Source organism: Megalops cyprinoides, chromosome 14 (genome assembly GCF_013368585.1).
Source record: "Megalops cyprinoides isolate fMegCyp1 chromosome 14, fMegCyp1.pri, whole genome shotgun sequence".
Classification (NCBI taxonomy): Eukaryota; Metazoa; Chordata; class Actinopteri; order Elopiformes; family Megalopidae; genus Megalops; species Megalops cyprinoides.
In genome coordinates, this window is record NC_050596.1 from 3,952,678 (window position 1) to 3,972,681 (window position 20,004).

General features: G+C 46.9%; 1 protein-coding gene across 1 annotated transcript; it reads right to left on the minus strand.

Annotated features, from left to right (window-relative positions):
* Positions 1 to 1,377: 1,377 nt before the first annotated feature.
* Positions 1,378 to 19,769, minus strand: LOC118789178 (AF4/FMR2 family member 3-like). The gene is made up of 15 exons (XM_036545505.1): positions 19,737 to 19,769; positions 18,301 to 18,392; positions 14,392 to 14,443; positions 12,705 to 12,742; positions 12,123 to 12,312; positions 8,442 to 10,316; positions 7,808 to 7,932; positions 6,864 to 6,995; positions 4,187 to 4,250; positions 3,556 to 3,692; positions 3,236 to 3,307; positions 2,960 to 3,053; positions 2,780 to 2,829; positions 2,484 to 2,689; positions 1,378 to 1,499 (listed from the first exon to the last, which is right to left on the minus strand). Exons 1-15 carry the CDS (start codon positions 19,767 to 19,769, stop codon positions 1,378 to 1,380), a joined length of 3,282 nt encoding a protein of 1,093 aa, XP_036401398.1.
* Positions 19,770 to 20,004: the final 235 nt, after the last annotated feature.

Consider the following 20,004-nt stretch of genomic DNA (forward strand, 5'->3'; position numbering starts at 1 on the left):
CATAACTTTTTTGGTTTCAAAAATTAAATTGCCTTCAAAAATAAGTCATACATATTGCACAAGCACACATATAAAAAGGTGAAAATATTGAAAAACTTCAAATGCTTCCGTTATGAGGGAAAGTCCCCCTAACACTCTACACATTGGGTTCAAAAATCATGTTTCATTACTGATCACTGTGACAATGAATGCACTGCGCATTGGAAGGGAAATCTATCACTCAAAAAATACACAAAATGCTGAGGGAATACAAAGTGTATGTGGACCACGCCTGTTTTTAGAGGTGCATAACGAAGGGAAGGAAGACCATTGCTTTATTCCTCCATCCACTAGGGGGCCCTGTAAATAATATTTCATTTCAAATGTTGCATAGTTCATCTCAACAAAGTTCAGTACTACTTTATCTACCTCACATCCAGGTAGTGCAATTACAAAGGGAGAATAGTTATCTTATGGCCATTTGTTTCACTTTGGACATGATGTTTTATACGTAAAATCCTTCATTTACTCCAGAATGGTGCAGGCAGTGAGTCACCAGGTGAGGAGGTACTAAGACTGTGATAACATGGTAACAACATACTGGAGAGGGGAGGTGGTCAACGAAAAAATCTAAGAAATCAAAAATCAGAATCAAAGAAAATTATCCAAGATGCTTCAGCCCATCTGATACAATCCTTCTTGACTGATAGTAGTTACTTCCAGTCATGCACAATATCCCAGGAAGACTGAGAGCACTACACAGTGTGTTCAGCGACCATTTTCATTTTCACTCTTGCTTTTTGGCCTTTCTTGGTCACTAGATATCCAGACAACACATTACAACATTACAGAAAAACTGTAAGAGTCTTCACAGATGTATCTCCACAGTATTGTTGTATCTGTACAACACTCTCAGCATGAGTTGTGGAAAAAAGTGTAGCACATTTGGCAAAATGGCATGAGACTTGGAAGTCCAGGAGGCACAAGATGACAAAGCTTAGATATCTCCGTGCTGTTTCTGGCAGCAGACATTCCATGAACTGCACAATCCAGAGGTGGCTTCTCATTTCTGCTTTATTTGCCATATCTCGTGACAAAGAGCTGAGAACTGAAGAATCCAAGGCTGTTTTTTTTTTAGCAATGCAACTATGTGAACTGTGAAATGTTCACACAGTGGCACTGTGACATCATAGAAATGCTTCTGCCCTTTTTTGATCCACTCCCAGTATTACGCACAAGATTCCTGGACAACAACATATTTGAAAAACCCCTAGAGAGCATCCCTGGTACAGTGTCTGGCCAAATGGCCTCTCTGTGGCCCAGTCTGTCAGTCTGAAAACCCTCAGTAGACAGTGGCAGGGGCTAGGAGTTGGACAAGGGGCAGAGGACAGCTGGCTGCTAAGACAAGTTAGCACTGATCCGAATCCACTGCAGGCCCTGTCTGGTGTACTGTACAATATGAGCCATACTGCTGTGGAGGGTGAGGGGTCCCATCAGGTTGTTCAGGTAATTAAAGAATTCTGCAGAGACAGATGGAAATGATGTCTAGGTTAATAAGAAGATTGCAAGCGCATTTCTTAGAACATTATGGACATAGAGTCCCCCAGGTAAAGCCCAAAGTTTTATGCACTTATCATATTTGAGCTCACTAAGGTAAATGCTGTATTTGTATTTGTACCATGACCAGATATTTATGTAAACACCTGAAGCAGATGCTGGGGTGTCCCACCTGGAACTGAAGCACATGACCCTTCAAACTCTAGTGCTTTCCCCACTACCCAACAGTTCAGTATGCTTTTGCTATGTGAGCATCAGCTATTAAGGATGATGACAGGGCATTTAATTAGAGAACAAGATTGATTGTTTGTGGTCTAAAGTTGTCCAACTTTCATTAAAATCCAGCAATTATTGGCATGAATGGCTAATGCAGTATCAATATCAATGGCAGCTTCCGGATGCAAAACCTCAGCAGCACAGCAAACTGAAAGCAGCTCTTTTCCTTCTCTACTCTTTCTTCATGTCTGGCTGATGGGATCACACATAGATCCCATAAAATGACACAAGGCTAGTTGGGTATAGTTTCTCTAGGCTTGGAAACGTAGGCAAAGTTATAACTTATTTCCACATTCACTGCAGCAGTACCACTCCTTGGAAAGCTAGAAACGTGTTTCTATGACAACAGTTAACATTAAGACCTCAAGCAATGTATCAGTATTGTTCAGGTATATTGGGTTCACACCTCTACCATTTGGTCAAGTAACAAGACAACGCCACAACCAAATCAGTTTTAGTCTTATTAGTGTCATTATTAACATTATTATTTTAAGATGGTAAAAAGACAACACTGAACAGACATACTGTGCTTCATTGATACTAAAGCTCCAGCCTAAACTGGAGTTAAATTTGCTGTTTGTGAGACAGCGAACACCCTGAGCAATTCCTTAATAAGGTGATTTTTGTTTTGTTTTCCCTCCACTTCCTGAATGACCCTCAGTCTTTCGAACCTTTGTTCTCTTTAGCCAGGCTGTCGGCCACCTCCCAGTATTCATAGCTGTACAGCACACTGTTGGTGATGTTTAGGTGATTTGCTGCCATCTGGTGGATGCGCTGGGGAATGCTGATGAAGGGAGAGCCAGAGCTTCCACCGTGGGACCCCTGCGAGCCAACAGAGGAGGGTGAGGGAGACATCGAGGACTGGGACCCTGTGTTCCTGCCAGAAGAGGAGATAAACAAACACAGTGACTCAGATTTTGTGTTCAGTTTCATCCTTGAATGCCAGAGGTATTGGAGTTGCACTTACTTTGCACTGGCACTCCAAGAAGCTGATGGGTGTGAGGCTTTGGGCGAGCTCTGTTAGGGAACAGGAGGACACAATTAAAAACAATACAGTTTCTCTCTCCCTCTCCCTGAATGGCTCTTTCTACAGTTCAAATTGACTATTTTCTGGAATTGCCCTTGGCTATATCATAATAATTTGAACCTTGAAGTAGTCGAGAAGAGCTTTTGAGTACTTAATGGCATGGTCCTTCTTCAGTCTGAACATCCGCCAGTATAGAAGGGCCAGGCATCGGAAACTGGAAAACATGCACACACACACACAAAAGGTCAAGAAAGGGAAAGATGGGCGACAGGCAGTTCATTATTATGGTAAAGCACCCACACAAAGTACATCTGTTTATAGCTGAGGGGATTGAATTACCGAGAGATGGAGAAATGAGGAGGAGGTTAGAAACAGAACAGGAAGTGACACACTCACCACAGCACAGCTAGCTGCTTGTCCTCTGGGCTGGCTCCGGGTCCTGAGTGACTCTTTAGCCTCATGGCATACCTGACACAGACAGACGTGTGTCAGTATGTGTGTTAATATGTGTGTGTGTGTGTGTGTGTGTGTGTGTGTGTACCAGTGTGTGTGAGTGACTCTGTCTGTGTGTGTATGTGTGTGTTTGTGTGTGTATGTGCGTGTGGGTCTGAGTGAGTGATTGTGTGTGTGTCTCTGAGTGTGTGTGTGGATCTGAATGAGTGACTGTGTGTGTGTTTGTGTGTGAGTCTGTGTGTGAGTGTGTAAGTGTGTTTCACCTGATCAGCTCCACAGTTTCAGCATACATGGTGTATGGAGACTTGGCCTCCAGTGGCCCCTCCTCCATGGCCTTCCCACACTCCATGAAGGACAGAGCAGCATCAACATAGTTCACTGCCTTCCCAAACTTATCCACCTGCACAGGAAGAGGAGCGGAGACAGGGGGAGGAGGGGTGATGGAAAGGCCTACATCTGTGTTTACTCCAGGAGGAAACATTAGATACACAAAACGCTGCAGCACAAATATCATTCCATCATAGAAACAGTTTGTGATTACGTGTCATCAACAAACCTAGTACTGTTATCAACATACTGTTATCAAAGGGTTGCTTGCATGAGTACCTTTGGTATTGATTGTGTTACAATTGAACAATCATAATAAGCCATAACCAGTACTTTGACTGTCTGTCATTTACCTCAGCTGGTTAGTGATTTGAATAATTACATTTACTCTAACCAGCACACTGACTGCATTGTGTTTACACTGGTTTCTCAGTTATGTATGACAGGCAGTACTCCAATGCAGAATAAACAAACACAGCATATCCAGTCATCAATGTTCCTGTCTGTGACAAATATCTGGTGGCACACGGGGCACATTTATAGACCGTCTCCTGATGGCTGGCTCACCATGGCATCCGCACGGTGCTTCATGGTCTTGGCTTCATGCAGGTAGTATTCAGCGTGGTGCAATCTGAAGTGAGGAGAGAGAGGGCGAAAGAGGGAAAGAAGAAGGGGGAAGTAGATTGCAGATCAAGCTAAATAAATCCCTTCTTAAATAAATCCTTAAACTCTTTTAACTTTTTCCACTTTGTTGAGTGCCTTTGTTCTTGTGCTCTTGTCATTTATACAAACCTTCTAAGAGACATTCTGTTTCAATGAATGGATTTAGTTTCCAGGACACTTCATTTTGTCTTTACTGAGTAAATCCCAGTCTATGAACCTGAAGTTCCACTCTTAAACACAACCACTGCAGTCGCCATTTTACTATCAACATCTCCACTACATGTTGTATATTTTAGGGTGACCGTACATCCTCTTTTTCCCGGACACGTCCTCATTTAGAGACGCATGTTTTAGGTCCCAAAACGAGGACATGTCTGGGAAAAAGAGGACGTATGGTCACCCTAGTATATTTAATCATGCTAATCACATCTTCTCTCTCTTTTAAAGTCACCTGCATACTCCCTCACATGCTGAAGAATAAGTATTCAACCTGTACACCATGGGAGGAAACGGTGTTGCCAAATCTTGGGCAAAGACTCCAGATTGCCTAGCAAGTCACTCTTTGCATAAGGTGCAAAGGTCCTCTAGTGTGCATCTCTGGTGAACACTAGAGGATTTTCAAATCTTAACCGATTTTAAAAACGTGGGAGACCACAGACATAACGACAGATTTGACAGATTTTTAATATTTTAATCGTAAGAACACACACACCAGACGATTCAGTCAAGACGCAGGACCACACACTTGGCGATTATAAACGATTTCAGAGTGGCGATTCCAGGGACTTGGGATCTCACAGAAACTCGCGTGATTAAACGTGATTTCAGAGTAGTTCTAAACAAATGGAGGCGGACCGTCGGCTTCAGCTTGCTGCACTTGTGTGTTCTATGTTTTGCATAGAAAAAAACAAAGGAGAAGAAAACTGTGGATGAAGTCATGGCTGAGTCAAGGCTTATCCATTTTGCAGCTCGAGCTGGAGTTGAGTTAGCTACTGCTACAAGCTATTTTGTTATTTGTACACAGGTGGAGGGGAGAGTGAAACCTGTGATCATTAGAAATGTAGTCATTTTTATACATTCTCTGACCATGCAGATGCCGTTCCATATTAATATTATTGCGCTCCGGGCTTGTACAAAGGTTAACTGCTGGGTTGGTGATGCTTCCCGGTCAGCTCACTGTCATTGGCTATTGCAGGTTTCTGCTCAAGATTCCATCGCTGTTCCTTTCACACTACAGGATTTCAAGTCGTAAATATCAATATGTTTGATATTTACGTTTTTAAATCGGGAGACTCCGATCAAGTCGGTAACACGAAGATTACGTCTGTAAACTCTTCACACTACAGGATCATTTTGGCAGACAATCGGTTCCGACCAGCCCCGACTTGGGAACACCAGCCCGATTGTCGGGAGGGCGAATCGTACCCAAAATCGGCCCAATTCTCCTCTAGTGTGGGGCCAGCTTAAGTAACTACAGTTGGTTCTGCAAATTATGCAGCAGGCAATGTAACTTGTATTCTGTATTCTAATAAGTTTGGGCCCTGTGACATGAAGCATAAAATTCATGCCAGTAGTTTTGAACACTTAGTAAAGTATGTCAAGAATGGACCTAGATCAGTCCTATGGTTATTAAACAGCATTGGGGTGCTAGAAGAGTCTATATCTGGCAAGGTAATTGTCAGGTTGGCAACACTTGGTAGAAAAGGAAACCTTGGTGACAGGACACCCACATCTCATGGCTTGGCAGAGTCCTTCTTTGTTCCATCGTCTGGTTCAAGGGGTTAACCCAGGACTCGTACACAGTTTGGGGGCGACCAGGGAGATGGCGCGCATCAGACAGCCCCTGCTGCTGTGGTGCCGTCACCTGAAGGCAAACAGGTGACACTAAGTGTTATAAGCAATGAAGATCCCCATAGATGGGATATTGAGAAATAAGCATCGTTACTTTTTTCACAGCATGAGCACATTACAGAGCTGAGATGAATACTGTATACCTGAATTTCAGTGGACATATAAAGAGTCTGTAGAGGTGTGACAGGGTATCAGTGTGACAGGGTATCAGCTTACACAGTTAGAACTACAAACACTAGAAACATACAGCTGACACCTGTCTCCCACCTCTGATTCTCACCTGCACTGTATCTCTGACTCTAAATTACATTTTACTGTGTCTTGGACACACTGACTCTCAGGTTTACTGTGTCTCTGATTCACAGATGTGCTGTGTCTTTGATTCACTGCTGCGATTGTATCTTTAACTTGTTGGTGTGCTGTCACTGTTTCTCTCCTGTACTGTTCTTTGTAAGGAGTCTCCAACTCCCGGGTGTAGTTTTTTTCTTAAGCTGTCTCACCCAAACTATGTGTCAGTTGTCTCTCAGAAATACAGAGTCTCTGACTGTGTTCCAGCTATAGTATGTGTCTCACTCTCACTTATACAGTGTCTGACTCTCTCAGTTATACTATATGTCTGACTCTCAGTTATACAGTGTCGCTGACTCAGGCACTCTGTCCCATGCGTCTCACCTGAGCATGTGTGTTGTGTGTAGGCGTGTCTTTCTGCCTGTCCTGCTGAGGATAGTACTTTTCCAGCTTGCAGCTCATCTTGCTGGAGGGGAGGGGGGTCACCCTGCTCTCGGGGGGCTCCAAGGTGTCTGACAGAGGGGACAGGGGTGACAGGGGCCTCCTCTTGCTGCTGGGGTGTCCCTCCTGGTAGCTGGCCATGTAGAAGGGGAGGACACATGGAGTAAAATGTAATAGGAAAAATACATGGTGAATTTGTTGTCTTTTTAAACATAACATGCTGTAGCGAAAGGCGAGAGCAGTCACCCCACCCGGCCTCGAACCCAGGTCTACAGGGTACCAACCATGTGACTTTGACCGCGACAGTTGGTACCCCGTAGACCCGGGTTTGAGGCTGGGTGGGGTGACTGCTCTTGCCCTTCACTACAAATGGTGTCAGAAGTGGGATGGCTTGCCGCGAGGCCATCGGAGGTGTGAGCTGTATGAGGGACCCCCATGTTCGGTTGACCCCAGTGTGTGGGTCCACAGAGATGGGTGAAGCACGGTGTGAGGGACCCCAGAGATGGGTGAAGCATTGGTGAGTGGGGCAGCCTGGGATGGGAGAAGTATGGCAAGGGAATGCGTGAGGGACGCCATGGTGCGCATGGGCGCGCTTCCCAAAGGGGAGGGCAGTGTGACAGAGTGCCGTCACTACTGTTGAGTATGCGCTCTGACTGCCATACCAACAAGCCTGGCTCTTTGCCGTCGTGGTCAAAGTGGCATGGTTGGTACCCCGTAGAGGCCGGGTGGGGTGACTGCTCTCGCCCTTCGCTACACATGCATCAAATCAAAGAAAGAACCTGAGTCATAATCAGACTGAAAACGAATGAAAAAATGAAATGAAATGAGTTTGCTCCATGTCTGTGAGAGCTGTATCTGTGAGAAATGTGTCCATCAGACAGTGTGAGAGATCACAAGAGAGCAGCTGGGCACAGTTAGGTTGTGTGGGGGCTGGCTGTGTCTTACCCATTGAGTTGGACCTCAGGGTAGGCCTCCAGCGGAGCCCTCTCAGTGATAGCGACCCGACCTGAAGAAGGAGCGGGGTGAGGGTGGGGCCTCTTGCTGTCTCTGTGCAGACCTCCGTTCTCACACTGACAGAAACATAAAAACACACACATGTGCACAGACACACATGCGCGCACACACACACGCACACATACACACACACACACCATTAGGCCAGAGTCTCGATTCTATAATTGAAGCATGGATAAACACTATAATAAGCATTCTCTGTGTTAATCTGCCATTGACCCAGAGTCGGGATCCTCAAATGCAGATAAACACTACAATAAGGATTCTGTGTGTGTTAAGGTTTCTCCACAGATTAGGGTGAGTGGGTCACTGTTAGTTTGCACTGAAAGTTAATCCACAAATATACTCTGACCTGGGACCTTTCACCTGTGACCTCAGAATCAAGAGTATGAGAAAAGGGGAAAAGCGTTTGTTCACTCCTTGTATTGCTCTGATGAGGCCTGAGGTCACATTAGTGTTTTAACATAGACACATTGTTTCATCCTACCAAAGGCCGCTGAGCACTACTGAGCTTTACAACCCACTCCTTTCTCAAATAGCCATTGGAAGGTACAGGTACACTCACCTTGCGCTTCTTGTTATCACCAAGGTCCGAATCAAACGGGCACAGGTGCCTCATAGCAGCTGTATGCTGGGCCTTCCTCGATGAAGAACAGGATGAAGAGGAGGTAGAGGAGCAATCTCGTGGAAGGCTGGTGGTGGTGCCGGGCACCCTCGTCAGGAGGGTGAGGTCTATCCTCACCAGGAGGGTCCTGAGGCCCTGCGAGCGAGAGTGTTGGGAGGAGGGCGAATTTGAAAGGTCAGGGTGGTGCTCATTGCGGCCAAATGGGACCAGGGTATAGAGTTTCTGCTGCTCTTGCCCGCCTCGCTCTCCTCCTGGGGTCTCAGCAGTCTTCCTGCTGGGCTGGACCGGGCCTGGACAAGCTGCCAGGGACCGTGCCGGCCCGTTCTGCTGCCTCCTGGGAGTGGGCCGTTGGCTGGATGTGGAGTCAGCTGGTACCTTGGCGACTGTCAGGGGCGGGCTAGCCTCCTGGTCGGAGTCCGAGGAAGAGGAGGAGTCTGTGAGAGGGACAACAGGTGTTGGGGACGGAGAAGGGGAACGACGGGGCTTGGTGCCTGTGATGACGGTTTGAGCCTCCCTAGTCTTCCTCTCTTTCCTCTGTTTCTTGTGCACAGTGATCCCACTCTCCTGCTGATGCCTCTGGCTGTTGGTGTGTGGTCTCTGTTTGGGCTGCACAGCCAGTGACTCGGGCCCCCGTGGCCTCTTCTTCCACTGCCCCTTCTCTCTCCCTCCCTCCTGCTTCCTCTCCACCTCCTCTTCCTCAGATCCCCTTTTCCAGCGGTGCCTCAGTTTCACCTCCTTTGCTGCTCTCCTGCTTACCTGCCTTTCAGCAACCGGAGCCCACCTGCGGCCGTCTGACTCACGGTCCTTCTCCTGTGACAATGGCTTCCGCTGCTGTGGCTCGGGTTTGGGCGCTGGGGCACTCCTGGGCTTGGCTCTATGTGTAGGGCTAGGGCTAGGGCTGCGGCTCGGCCTAAAACTAGGCCGAGGGCAAGGCCTGGGGCTGGAACTGGATCTGTGGCTGGATCCAGAGCTGAGGATTGTGGTAGGCTGGGGCTTGGCTCTGGGTGTAGGGCTAGGGCTAGGGCTAGGGCTACAGCTCGACCTAAAACTAGGCTGAGGGCGAGGCCTGGGGCTGGAGCTGGATCTGTGCCTGGACCCAGAGCTGAGGACTGTGGCAGGCTGGGGCTTGGATCTGGATCTGAGTGTGGGGCTGGATCTCAATCTAGGCCGAGAATGGGGCCCAGGACTGGAGCTGGGGCTAGGCCTGCGGAGGCACTCGTTCTTGATCTGTGGTGAGGGCCAGAGCTTTGCTCTGGGTCTGGGGCTTTGTCCTGAGGTATGCCGAGAATTCCGTCTAGGACTGGGACTCGAAGTGGGACTGGGACTGGACCTGTGGCTGGCCTTGGTGTTCCGGACTCCTGTGTCCCAGGGTTTAGCTTTGAGCCTGTGAGTGGGGCTGGTTGTAGGGCTAATCAAAGCAGGAGGACTGTGAATAGGGCTATGGCAAGGGTAGAGCCCTGGCTCAGTACAATGTATGGGACTGGGGACAGGGCTGGAACTAGGAACAGGGCTTGGACTGCAGATGGGTGAGTTGGGGAAAGGGCTAGGCCTTGGGCTAATACTGGGGCTGCAGTTTAGGCCGGGGCTGGGAACAGGGCTGTCACAGGGGCTGTGGACCTCGGTCTGCTCTGGGCTGTGGTCTCCTCGCCAGGACCCCGCTGGAGTCTGGCTGTTGTCCGAGTCTGAGCTGGAGGGAGAAGCTTTCTTGATGCTCAGTGCATGCCTGCTCGTCTCCTGGTCGCTAGAGGACTGTTTCTTCCTGACCTTCCTCAGCCACTTGTCCAGCTGCCACTGCGTTGAGGACGGCTGCTCTGTCTGAGATGAAGAAGCAGAACAGGTTAGTGGAGCCAAAAAGGAGGAAGACAGACAATTCACCATGCTGCCTGAATGTACTCCACCAAACTCTCAGAATACATGTTTTCCGCAGCCTTCGCTGTGGATAGAGCTTGGTGGTAACAGCTTTGTGGTGATAGAAGCTCGTGGCAGTATGGACTTAGTGGATGAAACAACCACCAGTAGCAGTAGTTGTTGTACACCATATGTTAGGACTTGCTGTGGCAATAAGTTTTGTATTACATATATTGCACTTACACAGCTAACCCGATTGAATGAATAAATGTGTAGTTTTATGTGTAATTAATGAAAGAGCCATTCACATTCGCGCCCACACACACAGCATGCACATATACTCACACGCACAGCACGTCCTCTGATTTATGATCCACCAACAACCCTCTTCCACCGAGGACAACAGTGACAGTAGGAGGAGGAGGAAGAGGAAGAGGAGGAGGGGGGTGAGAGGCCATGCTGATTGTGTCTTTTCTCACTTGTCTGCAAACTCCAGGAGCTCACGGCAGCACTCCCAAGACAGAGTGATGTGCCCAAACAAACAGGGCAGCGAGAACTGTTTATCTCCACTGTGATCACTAAACTGCTGGTTGAAGCCAAGTTTCTCACTCCGTGCTAGGTCGGCCCATCCGTTCTTTTCAACCCAAACGTAAGCCTTCACCCCACACATGTGCACCTCTCCGAAACTACCACTCAAACTGTGCGAAATTGTCTTAAGCTGTCACTGCATCTTGCTAACATACGATAACAGCCTAATGGCTTTCTAGCATAAACTGAGTGCTGGCACAGCGAAACCAAGAGAGAAGGAGCAGTGAAAAAAATGAATAATACTCACAGCTTGAATGCAGACCTGCTGCCTGCTTTCCTCCTCCAGCTCTAATTTAAACCTTCTCCTTTTTTACTCACACACCCAGAACCACCCCCCCCATCTCTCTCTTGCCCAAAAAGACACTACATCTCTTGTATCCTCCAGCACTCCTCCCCAACCCCCTTCTACCTGGAAGTCTCTGCTGTTTCTAGGCCTTCCCTGGAGAAGGACACTGGCTGCTCCACGTATATGAAAAACACATGGTGGTATAGCCCCACTGTAGGGTCCACACATTCAATGAATGAGAGCAATGGCTGCCACACACATACTCACAAGCACAAGCACAAACACACACACATCAAACACAAACAACTTCATTCATTCTGGATAGGGACTAAATGCTAGACACCACTGCAGAAACCCCAGTGAAAGTTTTGCATCTCCTCAATAACACTACATTGTGAAAAATACTGTCAAATCATAACACATTAATCACAGTTCATCAATGCCATAAACTGAAGGACAGCCACTGCTAAAACGTAGTGGTATGCACTTTGACAGAAACATCACATCACGAATGCGAACAGAACAGCCAGCACTCTTACTTCCCATCCAAACTGTCCATGGGGACTCCACATGTTGAAATGACACCCAAACTCCACTTCTCAGCACCCCCCGCCCCCTTTACCCTCACACACATTCCAATTCAACCAACTCCTCCCTGTCCCTCCCCCACACCTGCCCCGCACAGCCCCCTCTCTTTCACCCTGTAAACCTAACCCCTTAGCCACCCCCCCCCCCCCCCCAAACATCACACGTTCTCATACCACTCTCACAGCTACCCTCAAAAACTGTGATTCAGTGAGAGAGGAGGATAAAGTGAGTGAAAGGGAGAGAAAGAGTAAAAAGGGTAGAGACAGATAGAGCTGTTTTAGGGAGAGGAGTGTGCAGGCGCCTTGCCGTACCCCCTCAGTAGAGCAGCCTGGGGGCTGAGCACTCGTGGGAGTCCCGGGCTCGGAGTGTGTCTCTCGGCTGGAGCTTCGCGAGCGCGGGCTGCTGCTGTCCGAGTCGCTGGAGGAGCCGGAGCTGGAGGAGCTGCTGCTGGAATGTCTCGCCTGCCTGCCATGTGCGCGCTGCTGCTGCTTCCCCCCACGGCTGTCAATCAACACCACACCACACACGGCTCAGCTTACCGGGGGCCGGGGGCTGTCCTGCCCTGCCTCCACACATACACACTCACAGACACACACGCACACACACAGGTACACAGCCAGGCAGCCGGGTTCACGCACAGTCACACAGTCACACACACACACACACACACAGGCCATGGTTTCAGCCTTGCATAGGAAAATGATGTCACCCTTTACTGCAAACTGTACAAGATCCTCAGCCTTAAACTGATGCACACAACACAGCTGAGACAAGCAAAGAATCCCTTAAGAGCAGTGACCCCACTGACACAGCAATGAGAAATGCAATTATCCCACTTATTCCAGTTCAGGAGATACAGCTGTATAACTTTCTCTGAACAGATAAATATCTACCTGTCAGTACTGCGCCAGGAAGTGGACTGCTGAAGGTCCTGTCAGACAGAGAAACAGGAAATACAATGAGGAAGAGAAAGAAAGAGGCATCATCCGTTTACACTAGGCTGGACCTGATTGTTTTAATGTTCAGTGCTGCAGCTGAGCATGTTGGGACATCCAGTCTGCAGTGGGATTGTCAAGAGTAATGCTTTAAGTGGTGCCTCTTCACTGTTCACCTGTTCAACAGGAGATTTTGTACCAGTGTGTCCACAGGGTCACAGTGTGTCTTCATGTTTTATAACTCACAGGCCATTATTCACTTTGTGCACTGTGGCAACCTCATGCTGACCATGTACAAGTCTAATCCGAGTAATTGACTTTATACCTGGTCTTTCCATAGTCTTGCAGGTTTAGCTTTAACACAATTGTCCATGTGCCTTCAACAAAAAGGGTGTTGAGACCAAGTTCTCCCTTTCCAAGAACAGGGTGAGCATAAAAACAATACAGTACAGACCACGTAGAATATGTTTGTATGTGTGTGTGTGTGTGTGTGTGTTTGTATGAGTGTATTATTGTGTGAGGGGGCAGTCCCTGTGTGTATGCATGTGCTTTGTGTGTGTGTGCACACACATGTGTGTGTGTGTGTGTATGAGTGTGTTTGTGAGTGTGTTTCTGTGTGTGTGCGAGGGGGCAGTCCCTGTGTGTGTGGATGTGCTTTTTGTGTGCGTATGTGTGTGTGTGTGTAAGAGTGTGTTTCTGTGTGTGTGTGAGAGGACAGTCCCTGCAGTATGTATGGAATGCTAGCAGTGTATTGGGGAGCGCAGGGCAAGAGGAATCCCAGAGGAGAGGGTGTACGGGGCGGCAGGATGACAGGCAGTCCTGCCCTCATCCCTGAACACAAAGAGCTCATTTACAGGAGCCGCCAGCACTCTGGCAAAGGCCTCTCACTGCTTTTACACCAAGAGGAACACTCTCTCCCCCTCTCCTCTCCCCCCCAACCCTCTCTCCTCTCCCACCCTCCTCTCCCTTTCTCACTCCATCTCCTCTCCCTCCCTCTCTATTTTTCACTCTCACCCCCTCTCTACTCTCTCTTGATCCCTCTCTCTCCTTCTCCTCTTCTCTGTCTCCCTCCTTCTCTCTCTTACACTTTTCTCTAAAACACACAGAAGCAACTATCAAGACTATCGAGACAGAGGCAGAGAACTGATCATTTCAGATGACGAATGCAGCCAGTAGGATCTGCACTCTGACCCCGGGTCAGTCTGTGCTGTAAGGGTCACATGTTCTTAACTCCACCTCCTTTCCCCCAACCACCTCACTTTCTCACATGTATGCTTCAATTTCCAGCCACCATGTTTATTTTTCCAAATCCAACTTTCAGGAAGATGGAAATTCCATTTGTGGCAGTTCAAATTTTTTTCAAATGGGACAGAGAAGAGTAAATGCATGTTAAGTGTCAGATGGTTGAAGAAACTGCAGATATAAAAACAACCAATGAGGTCCATTCAGCAGGGGGTGCTCACTCAGCAGACCTCATTGAGACATAATACACCTCTTCCCTCATCCTATCTTCTGATGCTTCCTGGTAAGTGATTCTCAGCTTTGTGAGGTCAGTGTGTTGCTATAGAGAGGCTCCAGAGTGGCTGTGGAGTGGTTTTCTGTGGGGTGTCAGTGTCCTGCGCCTGTCACTTGTGGCTTCTCTCACCTTGGTGCCCTCCTCTTCATCACTGCTTAGCTTCAGGTCATCTGCCAGCATCCTGAGAAAGACAGAGAAGATATAAGTGATCTCAGTGAATCTAGGGTGAATCTCAGTGACTGATTTCTGATTGATGTTTCAGCCATATCACAGCAAGCCTACTGGCACGTTTTTAAGAGCACTCACGCTCTCTGCCACAGAGTCCCATGGCATACAATACCATGGCGTACTGACTCCACCCTCTCCTTGCAAAGTTTTCATCTCCAAATGACAATACTGTTTCTTTCCTTCAGCGAAGTGCAACCCAGCAGCATTGGTGGTTAGTGCTGTAAGCTTTCTCTCATATACACTGTTTCTGGAACACAGGTTTGAAAACACTGGGCCAAAACAGGCAGGCAGCTGGGTGTGGGTTCACAGCCCTCTGAGTTTTGATCTGATGCCCTTCTGTGCTGGTAAGTGCTGGTTACGCAGCCAGGTTGGTCTAAAGGCAAATGTGGCTTCTCTTTTCAAGCAGCTCCATTGTTTTATTTTTCAAAAGAAAAAAAAAAAGTCAAGCAATAGCTGCTGTACAATGACATCACAGGTGTTTGTGTGTGTGACGAGGAAGTGCCTCTCCAACAATCACAAGCAGTCTGTGCAACATTACAGACAGCATAGATGTAAGGTCAGCATGTATCAGGATTCTGCACAAACAAAGCAGCATCAAAACGCAGAGCGCCAGTTATGGGACAAAGCAATTATTTGAGAATTGCAGCATACCTTTTTACCTTCCTTTCTGCAGTGCATCTGTGGTTTGCTGAAGTGTCTGGTCAGTGCGGTCAACATGTCCAAACTTTAAAAGCAGACATATCTGCGAACAACCCTCAGGCATTTAAATTAAACTGCGGTTTAGCTGCTGTTTATTCCTGGAATGTGACACTGTGTTCATTTCTCTCTTAATGAAGTACTACTTCCATAAAACAAGGCGGGTTTGTAAAGTCTGCCGGAGGGGAACATATCCCGCCCTTTTGGCCGAGCCCCGGTTTTATGCTGTTTCGGCTGTGGTGATAAAGCTGTCAGGGCCATAATTCTCTCCATTGCCCCTCTCAACCCACTGTGTATGATCACAATCATCACCGATAGGCTCCCAGCAGCCCACAGGGCCTTCTGTCCCATTTACAGACCCTAGGATTTACTAACGCGTCTATCTAAAGTGGTTCATTGCAAATGGGTGCTGAAAGATGACATCCTTCGAGTTTTGCAGCCGTTCAAAGCTGCGAGGATAAGGCAGGAGGGGGATGCCATGCAAACAGTGTTTTCCCCTCAATATGTAGTTTCTGAATTCTGCCCAGCATTAAGGCACAACCTGAAGTTAAACTGGGAAACACATTTAGATCAATACTGCTGCTATGCGTAGCCTGGAAAGCCAAATATATTCCCATACAATTTCCATCCAGCCAAACTGTCTAATGAGCCTGACCAGTCCTGCTGAGCCAAATAACTGAATTGATTAGAAAGGCCAGGTCAACAAATCCTAAACACATCAAAGATCAAGCAGCGCAGAAAGGCAGGTGTTTTATAGGAAGCACCTTACCACCCGACAAATTCAAAAGTAGAGCATTTTATGTCAGGAGATTACTCTACCTGCCTACCTTCCCACTATCAGGAATCCAAATGACTCTATTAAGGCTGAGTCACTGTTTTGCATGTGTGTTGACTGCAGGTGGGCAGCATATGAGGCATGTACTGCTAATATTAAGGCCTCTTGTTCCTTTATTTCCTCCTTGTTGATTTCTATTCTATGCACTACAGCGCATTACAGTAAATCTGCAGATTAGCTAAATATCCTGATTTTCTACTATATTGCATAATAAATGTTTAAATAAAATTATATAAGCACAGCAAATTTAAGGCACTTTATGGGATGTAAATCACAGAGATAGTAAACAGAAAGAGGGTCTGTCTTTAGAGGTGTGTTCGTAGGTGTGTCCTGCTTGCACCTGCACCAGACAGGGCAGGGATTCAAGATGAAGGTGGAGCAGATCGATTAACAGGGTTCTAAGCAAGAACAAAGGCTTTGAGACCAACCTGAGCAGCAATGAGAAGCCAATGAAGGGACCTGAACAATGAATTATAGTGGACAGAAGTGAGGAGGAGAGATGACAGCCCAGCAGGAATTTGTATTCTTTGTAAAGGACATTGCTCAAGAGACGGGAGGAGGCACAAAGTGCATTACAGTAATAAATTCTAGAAATGCCTGGACAAGAAGCCACATAAACTGCATCATTGAGAAAATGGCAAACTCTATGCTATCATGCTATCATATAAAAGAGAAAAACTGACACAGAGTGCAGAGTGCTATAGTGCTGAAAGAGTAGGGCGGTTCATGAGAAAGAGGACTGAGAGCATTTCCAGCAAAACCCAGGCACCAGTGTAAGGAAGCAGAAGGGTCAAAGGTCACATAAAAGGTTAAGTTTAAGATGGCAGGAATTTCATGTCACAGTGAAATTAGAGAAAATCAGAATAGGACAATGAGATTTGTGTATAAGTGTAAATGAGTATAAATGTTGTATATATGCATATGTTGTCTCTACTGTCATTCAGTAAACACATGTTTGATCTTTGAGTCCCATTTCCTGAACAGTGTTGGGTTCCATGAATTTTTTGAATCCTTAAATTGTGAATTGAGGGCATCCCTGTTAAGAAATGTCTGTCTTTCCCCCCCTTCTCTGAGGAAACACTAATAGAAAGACATACATTCCCCTCTGGATTGTATACATCCAACCCCAGAACATGTATTCTACATGAGTGAGCTACACTGTACACACCCAACCGCAGAACATGTATTGTACATGACTAAGCTGCAATGTACACACCCAACTCCAGAATGTGTACTGCATGCACCCCTTTCCAGCACAGATATTTACTAGTGAGCAGATCTACCCCAACGCCCCAAACTTGCTTTTTTGTCATTTCAGTCATGATACATTTGCCTTAGGGTTACCTTAGGAAGAGGGTGTATGTGTGTGTGTGTGTGTGTGTGTGTGTGTGTCTGTCTGTCTGTTTGTGTCAGTCTATATGTCTGTGTGTGTGTGCATGTCTCTGTATGTTTGTGTGAGTCATATGTTCCTATAATGCTCTCCCTCTGTGATGTGATTTACAGCATGGAGCATGGGGCTTTGGTGCTCAGTGGCAGCTCGGGTGACGTGGCCCACTTACGATTTGTGAGGTGCTGTGCGTGATACGGTCATCCTTGGCTCTGCGTCACACCTGACTGTGAAAGAAAGTGAGAGAGAAGGAAGAAGAGGAACACAGAGTCAAGCAGAGGAGTGACAAATAGCTTCCACTGCTCTCATTGATTTATTCCCTGATTTTCCATCAAATACTAGATGATACATGGAAATGGTCCATTACTTTCCTCATACTGACAGGGTATGGGGGCTGGATAGTTCAACCCAGAAACAGGGACCCCTAGTGGATGACTACAGAACATGTAAGCCTACCCAAGAAAACAGTCTCCAAGCTGTAAAGACATCTAAGGTTCCATACAAGCTTCCATCATCTCCACCAGGAATGAACAGACTGATCCATGCTTACCTTGTTTGTGAAGAGTGGTATGTTTCTTCCCCTCCTACAAAAGAGGGGCATAACACATATAAAAACATATATATATATATAGATGCTGAAATAGAACAGACTTGAAATTAATTAAAATGTGAAAATACATGAAGTCACATCCAACTGACACTGAGAGGTCAAACCATCCAACAGGAAATCACAGATGTGGTACACAATCTATGAGCCAAGGAATATATGTATAAGAAACAGACAGAAAATCCACTCTGAGCAGCAGGCTTGTGTCTGGGTTTGCTGAAGACACAGAGGCTGAGAGGACTTATGTGGCATTGTGCGTGCAGAATGCATACCTGTGACTCATACGCCACCTTTGTGGTGTAGGAGGTCCGGTGGATATCCCCGCTGCCAGGGAGATGCAGGGAGGACAGTGCAGGTGGCCAGGAATGGGTCATGCTCTGGGGAGGAGGGGGTCAGAGGTTAGAGGTCAGAGGTCAGAGGACTCTAGGAAAATGAAATGCTCTGTGTGTACTCCAAACAAAAGTTCCATATGAGTTTCCAAGCTGCTAGAACACCCTGACAGTGGGCTTCAAATGGACGGTGAGACACAAATACAGAATACACAAGGCAGAGAACCTGTCTGTCTTTCAAAGGCACCCTCCTTCTGATTTTGATTGTTTCTGCATGTTTAACAAGCACTTTCATACTTCACACTTCAAACAGCACCATTTTTATAATAAAAAAATAGTTTTAATTTTTAACCAACCTTGGTTCACTTGTTTACTTAAAGTAAATCAGTCCCTTTGATGTAATTGATATTATGTAAGATGAAGTGCAGAGAGGCAGTGCAATGCTACAATATGACAAACCCAATGCTGGCACGTCCATATAGGCAAACAAAGCAATTGCCTAGGGCGGCACTTTGGCAAGGGCGGCAAAATGTGGCCCAACCTGGGGCCAACTATTCAAAAAATATATGAATTGCTGAGGAATGTGTCAATCACACTGCACCTGCACATTGGAGTTATTATGCAGACCTGTTTGGCGCGTTATTTGTATATGGATCCACAAAATGCCCGCATATTGCGTCATGCATGCTTTAATATTGTTGACACTTTGAGCACACTAGCGTTGCACTAGACTATTTGCGTTATGTGTATGGCATATTGGTGTTTGTGTGTTGTTACTGATTTTTGCTTTATGTGTATGGCATGTTGGCCTTTGTGTGTTGTTGCTGGTATGTGTGCATCTAGTTGGCGTTGCAGAATCTTCGCGTAGGACACAGCGTGTATTGCTTTCATAATTGTTGATAGTTGTTTGTCAGCTGTAGTTGTAATTAACTTTGTGTTTGCAGTGACCGGTTTCGTTCTATTGTGGTGTAAATCATCGATTAGTATCACCTGTGCTCAGCTGTAACCAGTTGTTTGTGCTTTGTTTGATCAAGCTAATTAGCATCACAGGTATTTAGTTTAACCCAGAGGCTACCGGTACAGCAGCCTCGTCATCATTTCCTCACAGCAATTTTATCAGCTTCTTCCTGGCTCACCTCCTCACTCTCCTATCACCAGACCCTTTACTCATTACACCATGTGCCACCTTCCTATTCCTGTCCACTCTTCCTCTCGTTCCAGGAGATACAACTCCCGTAAACACAACCTGGCTAACCTGAACTATCCTCCTCTGTCCTCTTCCGAGGTGCTCTCAGTGGGGGGTGAACTATGGAATTGCCAGTCATCGATTCAAAAGGCAGGATTCATCGCGGCTTACGCGGAGACCATGTCACTCCAGTTCCTGGCCCTCACTGAGTCCTGGATCTCCCCGGACAACACCGCCATCCCTGCCACCCTGTCCTCCTCATACTCTTTCTCTCACACTCCAAGGGCCTCAGGCAGAGGAGGGGGCACGGGCCTGCTCATCTCTCCATCCTGGAGATACTCCCCCTTGCCCCTCCATACTCTCTCCATTAACTCATTTGAATTCCATGCCATATCTGTATCTCATCCTCTAAAACTCACCATTGTTGTTCTTTACCGTCCTCCAGGTCCCCACAGCCTCTTCATTGATGAGCTC

What these genes read in the sequence shown, in the direction of transcription:
- LOC118789178 (XM_036545505.1), bottom strand. Translation starts at nt 19,769, where the DNA reads ATGGCGGTGTTGTCCGGGGAGATCCAGGACTCA. An exon ending in TCCTACACCACAAAGGTGGC is followed by an intron (nt 14,444 to 18,300) that starts GTATGAGTCACA and finishes TGTCTTTCTCAG; the next exon opens with GATGCTGGCAGATGACCTGA. An exon ending in AGCACCGTGCGGATGCCATG is followed by an intron (nt 3,693 to 4,186) that starts GTGAGCCAGCCA and finishes CTTCCTGTGCAG; the next exon opens with GTGGATAAGTTTGGGAAGGC.